Source organism: Solanum lycopersicum, chromosome 4 (genome assembly GCF_036512215.1).
Source record: "Solanum lycopersicum chromosome 4, SLM_r2.1".
NCBI lineage: Eukaryota > Viridiplantae > Streptophyta > Magnoliopsida > Solanales > Solanaceae > Solanum > Solanum lycopersicum.
Window position 1 is genome coordinate 41,004,589 of NC_090803.1, and position 8,624 is coordinate 41,013,212.

General features: G+C 34.1%; 1 protein-coding gene across 1 annotated transcript; it reads left to right on the top strand.

Annotated features, from left to right (window-relative positions):
* The first annotated feature begins 724 nt into the window (after positions 1 to 724).
* Positions 725 to 7,260, top strand: LOC101259931 (rhomboid-like protein 19). The gene is made up of 8 exons (XM_004237499.5): positions 725 to 924; positions 1,051 to 1,184; positions 4,567 to 4,627; positions 4,886 to 5,052; positions 5,320 to 5,425; positions 5,537 to 5,739; positions 5,827 to 5,967; positions 7,031 to 7,260. The coding sequence occupies exons 2-8, from the start codon at positions 1,057 to 1,059 to the stop codon at positions 7,131 to 7,133; spliced, it is 909 nt and encodes a 302-aa protein (XP_004237547.1). The 5' UTR covers positions 725 to 924; positions 1,051 to 1,056; the 3' UTR covers positions 7,134 to 7,260.
* The last annotated feature ends 1,364 nt before the right edge of the window (positions 7,261 to 8,624 follow it).

Below are 8,624 nucleotides of genomic sequence, written 5' to 3' on the forward strand. Positions count from 1 at the left end.
TGTTCACAGGAAGAACACAAGTCTCTTCTATTGACCATGATGTTGGCACGTGATTAAGTTTAGATTAATTTATTGAATTTTAAGTAATTTTTAATTTTATAAACACATGAATATTTTAATTTGACAATTACTTACTATGCATTTTAAGCTACGAATTATTTGAATTATTTGTTTTGTTACGAAGATTTATAGCATATATTATCGATATTATTATCAGTATAATCTAAGTTATGAATCAAGTAATATACATATTTATACATCTACAGTGTTGTAAGTTGATATATATGGATAATCGATTTAACAAATCTGTGAACGAATTAAAATTTATAGTTAAAGATTTAGAATTACAATTGGTGAACGAATAAATAGATTAATTAGTTAATTTATAAAAAGCAATATTTTCTCACCTTTTCATCATTTTTTTTAAAATTTCTTAATTAATACGGTACATGATAATTTTTAGAATTAAATATAATTTTTTTAATTTTATCAACTTTAAATTATTTCAATTATAATTGATGATACAATATGTTATTTTCATATGACATAAAAAAATATGCATGATTGACGGATAATTTTGTTTATTTTATTTATAATTATTGATAAATTCAATATTTGAAATGATTACCGATATTTTAATAAATTATTTAATTACAATACAATTCAATCAAATATTGTAACTACAATACGGTACAAACAATGACTAACATCCAAACAAAATGTTACACTATGTAATTATGATGCCCCAAGTCAATTTTTTTAAAAACGATTGACAACTTTGTTCCAAAGAAATCGTTGTTTCTTGTGACCCCTTAACATTAGTCTCCCATCTAACTATACTACCTCCCCTGCAAGAGAGGGCAACCCAACCCATCTCCCACTCGTCCAAAACACGCACCACCATTACAGCTCTTTGCTTCACTTGTAAGTTTGCGTTACATATGCTTATGATCCCATTAATTTCTCTACTTACCTGTAGATCTGTAATTTAATTTTGTGTTTATTGGATTTGGGTTGTTGGGATTTCACGGTCTGTGTTTTTTGTAATAGGAAAGTATGAGTATGAATATGTATACGGGCTTCACCAGGCTTTGTAAGGGTCTTGCGGTTGTGCTTGTTGGCGGTCACATTGTTGTTCAGATTCTTCCTTCTGCTCTTTCTTATCTTGCTCTCATACCTGCCAAGTACTCCTTCTATCTCCTCTTAAATTTAATATTTGATTTTGCTTGTCCAATCACCCGATTTTACAATCGGAATTAGATATGATAATGTAGTTTCTCTATCTGTAAATGCTTCACTTGAATCTCAACTTCATGGATCATGTGCTGATCTCTTTGATACATGTATCTGTCCTCATTGGAAGAAAAAAAGTTTATATTGAAATGCTAGATAAAGACTTGCTATGAAATTAATGAATATATCTTTAAGAAAAAGAGAATTTTGGACTTAGTATAGGGTGCTCCTTGTGGTTCTTCACTGAATGTTCCAATTTCAAGGCAGCTTTCTTGTACATGAGTTCCTGAGTATAGGCTCAATTCATGGACTACAGACGCAGATCTAGGATTTAAATTTTATGGGTTCAATCTTTAAGGTTCTTAGTATTGAACTCTTTGTATTTGTAAAACTATTGGTTCAAACTTACTACTATTGCGATTTTAGTGAACATAAATTTATATTTCGTGTTAAAAGATTCGGTACAAATGAAGCATTTTGCTTCTGTCACTAATGTATGACCCCTCAAACTTGCCTCATTATTTCATTTAGACACTTGAATGGTGTAACTCTAGTATCTGTGATGGAAGGTCCGACTATATGTTAGATTTCAAGCTGAAAGCCTTAAAAGAGAATCTTAAAGTTTGGAGCAAGGCAATTTAGGGCTACAAAAGCAGAGTATTCTTAACCAAATAGCAGCCCTAGAAGAGATTCAAGATCAAAGATGCTTAACTGATGATGAGAACTACCTGAAGGCTACGCTAGAGGTAGAATTTGAGTATATTGCTAAAAAAGTGGAAGTTACATAGAGAAAAAAATCCAGGGTATTATGGCTCAAAAAAGGGGATAGACATACAAAGTTCTTTCATAGATCTGCTAACAAACAGAGAAGTGATAACAACATTGTATGTCTGTAGGTTAATGGGGAAAAGTTAGCAGATCCAGAGGACATCAATTGAGAAATGGTCAACTTATACCAGGATCTATACTCTGAATAGAGGAATGCAGACCTTAATTTAATTTTAGAGAAGGATAACTTAGTAGTAAAGAAGAAAACCAAATGCTACTGTGCCAATTTGGGGAACAAGAAGTGAAAGATAGTGTGATGGCATGTGCTGGTGACAGATCTCCTGGACCAGATGGCTACACACTGGTCTTCGTCATTCATTGTTGGGAGGTAGTGAAGAATGAGGTGTGGGCTGCTATACAAAGTTTTGATGATCAGTGCATTTTTCGTGAAGAGCTTCGATGCTACCTTTATAGCATTGGTCCTCAGAATGTGGGAGCAAAAGAGCTTAAGGATTTCACCCTATCAGATTGACAAGATGCATCTATAAAATCATCTCAAAGCTATTGACTGAGAGGCTTAAGAGAGTGGTATTTAAGCTGGTTAATCCTCAATAGATGGCTTTTATCGAGGGCAAACAGACTATGGTTGCTATTTGTAGCAAATGAATGTGTGGGCACAAGGGTCAGAGATGGGACTATTGGAGTTCTATGCAACCTAGACATCAAGAAGGCATATATGATTACCTCAACTTGGTCTACATATGGAAGACTCTGGAAAAAAAGGGATTGGTGGGAGGTGAATAGAATGGATCAAAATCTGCACCAGCACAATTTAATTATCAGTTAATGATTCTCCAACTGGTTTCTTCTTCTCTGGAAGAGGATTAAGACAAGGCGACCTTTTTTATCTCCTTTCTTATTCATTATAGCCATGGAGGATTTGGCTGACATGCTTAAAACAACGCAGTTTACCAACTGGATCTGAGTTTGAAATGAGTAGTCTGTCCAACGTATGTGGTAGATTTTTATTTTTGATGACAAGGGAAACCACAGCCGCTACCCTTTGGGTGCGCATAGGTTAAAAGCCCCGCTTCTATGCGATAGCTTGCAAACTGGGGGGTAGAATTGTGGAGTTATCAATAGTCTATTTGAGTATGCCATTAGGGCAGAAAGCAAATTTAAATCTGCATGGAACTCAGTGTTGGAAAAGTGTGAAAAGAAACTAGTTAGTTGGGAAGGACAGTTCTTATCGCTTTGGGGAAGATTGACCTTGGTCAACAGTGTTCTAGATGCCTTGCCAACATATATGATATCTATTTTTCCTATGCCACTAAATGTAGCCAATAATTTTGATGAAGTTGGAAGAAACATTTTTTTGGCAGGGGAATCGTCCGACAAAGAAGATCCACTTGGTTAAGTGGGACATTGTTACAAAATGCAAGAAGGAAGGTGGAATAAGTGATAAAAATTTTAGGATTCAGAAACAAAGTCTTATGCTTAAACGGCTTTGAGATTCTCAACTCCAGAACAATCATTGTGGTAGGAGACTCATATCACAGTATGGTATGGAAGATAAGTGGATCGCCAATGAAGTGAATGAACATATGGAGTCAGCTTATGGAGATCAATGAGAAACAAATGGCCTATATTGTATAATAGATCCAGCATCCAGGTAGGAGATGACGAAAAACATCCTTCTGGGATGATGTATAATCCACCAAGTTTCGAACCTTGGACTACTGGCTCTTGTGGATTTTTTATTTTTTGAAAAGTATCTTATCAGAAACACAAGTAAATTCCATCAGATCTCATAAATCGCAGCACCAAAAATTGCACTAGGTATCGGAAATAGACAAAATACTAGAAACACTACCTCAAAAATTGTATCACAAACCAAAAAATAGACCAAAAACAGCAGAATCTGCACCCCCGAATGTATGTTCCCGCTAAATAATTTTTTTCACTGTTCAGTTTAATCCAATAGCTAGAGTTTGTTAAAACTTTACCAAGACAAAAATGCTTACTTTTGGCAAATTGCTCATTTCAGACCAAGCCCATAACACGAGACATTTTTGTCATGTTGTCTTTTTCTTTTCTTATGTTGAAAAATGAATAAATTCAGAGGTTCAGATTAAAAAATTTGTGTTCTGTAATTTATTTATTTATTAGAAAAGGTTTTTAATGACAGGAGATTATTTTAAAATGACAGTGTTTTGGACAGAAGATCTGGTGGTGCTGAGTAACTTTTACATATAGTCTGAAACAATTGTCCCCTTTCTCATATATGCTTAGACAGAATATTGTGTGAACCTTGTTCCAATAGCGAGACTATACTCAGCAGTCCAGCCTTGATCACCTAATTATTGGGAAGGGATATTTGACTAGTTCACTGAAGGATGGTCATTTGGTTCTGTAATCCTGTATTAGTGGAACTGTAGATTGCTTAGAACTTGTGAACCACCCTATACTACTTGGATATGATGTACACTGTTGGAATCTGTGAAAAACAGTTGTATCTCTTCTCTTCAACTGTTTGTAAAGTGTGATCTTTTGTGTTTATTGCAGGACTATTCCATTTGCATGGAATCTTATAACAGCTGGTTACACTGAACAAACAGTGTATGGGGTATGCTTCTTTGGCATTAAGCATTAACTAATTTTGTTGGTTCTATCTTACATTTCACAGCTGCCTTAAAGAGAAGAAACCTGAGGCTCACACTTTCAATACTTCATCATATATATATATTGAAGTGTTCAAGTGTGTAACTATCTCATCTAAAAGTTTTAACTATTATAGGGACTAGGGAGTATACTTTTATGGTCTAATTAAATGTTCAACTTTATTCTTTGTATCATTCTCCTTGACATCACCTATTATGTCCAGGCAATCATCAGCACTATTGGACTTCTTTTCTTGGGGAAGCTGCTTGAGCCCATCTGGGGTTCTAGGGAATTCTTAAAGTTCATCTTTATTGTCAACTTTTTGACATCTGTCTTTGTTTTCATCACAGCCATATCATTGTACTACGTAACAAGACTGGAAATTTATCTGTAAGTTGCATGGACTTTATACTATCAGTGAATTACTTTGCTTGCCCGGTTACTTCCTCTTCTCGTAATTATTTTATTACTTTAGGATTAAGGATTTAGTGACTCAGTGGTAGTTTTCCAAGGAATCAGACTTGCTTATTTTATTTTTCGTTTTCTTATACTTATGGATTCCTTACATGCACAATGTGACGCTTTACTGTATTCTATCTTTAATGGAAGTATTGCATAACTCCTGATTATACGGCTCTGCCGATTCTTATTTGTTAGCTATATGCCCATTTCCGGCTTCCAAGGAGTTCTTTCTGGTTTCTTAGTTGGTGTCAAGCAAATCATGCCCGACCAGGAGTTGTCTATTTTGAAACTGAAAGCAAAGGTACAAGCACTGGAATTACCAATTAATTTGAAAGGCATCTCCAGACACTAATCTCTCAAATTAAATTGTGCTCTAACATCAGTTGTGATTGCTGTTTTGAACTCTTTGCAGTGGTTGCCTTCCCTTGCATTGTTGTTCTCAATTGCTATAAGCTTTTTTACAGCAGATTCAGTATCTTACCTTCCAACAATAGTATTTGGGACATATTTAGGCTGGATTTACCTAAGATATTGGCAGAAGAAACCAGAGACAAAACTAAAGGGTGACCCAAGTGATGAATTTTCCTTCTCTTCTTTCTTCCCTGAATTTTTGAGGTATTTTCGGATCTTCTCTCTTGCTATGAACTACTTGTCTTAACTAGTTTGTGTTCCCACAGTGACATCTCGTTTGGTGTAATGCAGACCAGTAATTGATCCAATTGCAACAATATTTGAACGGATGCTTTGTGGTAGAAGATCTGAGACTTCTAATGAGGAAAGGGGCTATACTCTAGGTGGTTCCACATTGCCTGGTTCTGATCCCATTGAAGCATCGAGGAGGAGGTATATAAAACTTTGTACTAAATGTTGCTGTGCTTTACAAAATTTCCCAAAGCTGATGTTTATCATGGTTAATATGTGCTCATATTCTAGACTATTCAGCTCTTTTTGTTTGAACATGTATACCCCCCCCCCCCCCCCCAATCAGAGAAGATAGACAATCTAGAAAAAAAAATTCCCTTGAAGATAAGTTGTCAGTTCAATAACAATGCATTCACGCCCTTATCATTCATGAGAATGATCGGGGTAATACGTTAATGAATAATTCAATGATATCCTGTCATGAATTGTGATAGTGATGTGTTTCCTATAGGTGATAAAGCTTTAGTTAACAAAATCTTCTCTTTTATTTTATATTTATATGTTTTTGGTTATATGGGTCTTTGGGAAACAACCTCTCTACCTCCTCAAGGTAAGGGTAAGGTCTACGTACACTCTACCCTGCCCAGACTCCATGTAGTGTGATTTCCCTGGGTATGTTGTTGTATGGAAGAGTTTCTAATGTTCTTTTTGACAATTGTCCATATCTAAATATTAACATCTACTTAATTTTTGGCTTGTTCATGAAGAGTACTATCCTGTATGCAGTTGACCCTAGATGAGAAAACTATACTCTTGTCATTTATTTGAGATTTTCTAATATTTATTTATTATTGTTGGGCTGGGATATAACCATGCTGCAGATCCTTTATTGGGTGCCCAAGCTTTAGCCCTCAGCCCAGATATTATTTCTTTTCTTTAGCCCACTGATTTTATTAAGTCGGTGTAGAGGGTCGGATCCTCTTGACTTGGTTCGTGTTAACACACATCACATGTATGACATTGTCAAATGCGAGTTTATTCTTTTAGTGCTCCAATCTGAAGTGAGTGAAGAACACTCAGCAACCAATGAATGAGTTGTTTTGGATGCATGGACAAGTGAATATTACATTCCATTTAACTAGAGCTCCTATAAAAGGAATTTTTGAGAAATTAGGATTGTTTATTCCAGTCCATTGAAGGATATTTGTTGTGATTCTTTTCGGCTTGCATGGTGATATTGTATATTTTGACGTATAAATTGCAGGGAAAGAGGTGCGAGAGCACTTGAAGAAAGATTGGCAGCTGAGCTTTTGGCTTCTGGAAAGAAGGGTGAAGAATCAGAACGAGGTGTGAATGATAATGTGTAGAAGTTGGTCTATAATATATCATATCTAACGCGTTTTCTTGTGCGATAGAAACTAGAAGATTGTGCACATTTTTGGCTGTGTACTCTTTTGGATTCTCTTCGGTAATGTACATTTTTCTCGTTTCTAATTTCCACCACCTTTAATATATGTCGCCATTTTTGTTCAAATATCCAATGAAGAAGATCTGAACTAAGAACACAAGACAGAAAATGAAATTCTCTACTGTATGGAAGAATGAAGAATGTATCTTTACCATAAGCTATATAAAGGAAAAAAGATTACTAAAAGTGCATTACATTAAACTATAGATGTATTGAGATAACTATATATTCACAAGGCTTGAACTCTTCCGATCCATTTCTATTATAGAAGATGAAGCAGCCTAATAACGCAGAGTTGAGTTGAAGGACCCGTTTGGCTCCAAAAATACTTAGGAAAACATTTGGGGAGAAGGTTGGAAAAACTTTGAGAAGTGGTGTTTGGTCATATATTTGTCAAGTATCCCAAGTTTCCAAATGATGGGAAAAAAAACTGGTTATTTGAGTCAAGTTCAAATATTCGGGAATTTTAAAAAATTCAAAAATTATCTCATACTTTAATATTTAAAAAAAAAAAACACCCGTTATTTATTAGTTCCAATTTATATTTGTTACTATCTTCTTCAGTAAAGTTTGAGTTCTAATTTGAGTGATGAAATTAAGAAAAATGAACAATTTGTGTTTAATGAGTTACTATAACTGAATCATTGACAAGTTTGAGTATGAGATTAATATACTGTCTTGCCTTTTAATTTATTTATTTTCAAAACTAGCCTTACTCTTTCATGAAAAGTTGTGACGATTCTAAAATATTGTGACTTTATGAAGAGTTGTATAATTTTTATGAAAAATTGAGATTTCTAATTGTGACTTTTATGAAATGTTGTGACCTTCCAAAGGGTTATAACTTTTTCAAAGAGTTGTGACTTTTCCGATAAGGCATAATAAACATTTGTTCATGTTACTCTTTTTATTGTCAAATATAGACATTTCCTCTCATTTTAAAACAACGAAAATTCTACATTACTTCTTCTTCTTCTTCTTCTTCTTCTTCTTCTTCTGCTTCTTTTGCGCAATTAAATATTTGTGTACTTCGTTCCTGGCATATTGACACCATTATTTTTGTATTAATACACCGGTGAATAGAATCGTTCTATCCTGAGAAGATCTATTCCTTTAAACTCAGGTACTAGAGGAGAATAATTTCCTTAAGAGGACACTATGCATTCAATGGGCTCAATTTTTCCCTTTATGTTCATTTTGTTGTTACAGATCCTCATATGTTTTTTTACAGTCATTAAATTATACTTATGATATTAATTATTATTTTAGTACATGTTTTAAACTTTGTTATTTATATTTTTGCAAAATTATTGTTATAATTATTTGTTGGTACAAATTATATAGCACATTAAATTGAGTATTCACACAAGTTTTCTCTATTGGAATTGTT

Bases quoted from the DNA above. Each gene is read 5' to 3' on its own strand.
- LOC101259931 (XM_004237499.5), top strand. From the start codon at position 1,057: ATGAGTATGAATATGTATACGGGCTTCACCAGGCTTTGTAAGGGTCTT. The intron at 1,185-4,566 runs GTACTCCTTCTA...TGTTTATTGCAG, and splicing joins CTTGCTCTCATACCTGCCAA to GACTATTCCATTTGCATGGA. The intron at 5,053-5,319 runs GTAAGTTGCATG...CTTATTTGTTAG, and splicing joins ACAAGACTGGAAATTTATCT to CTATATGCCCATTTCCGGCT.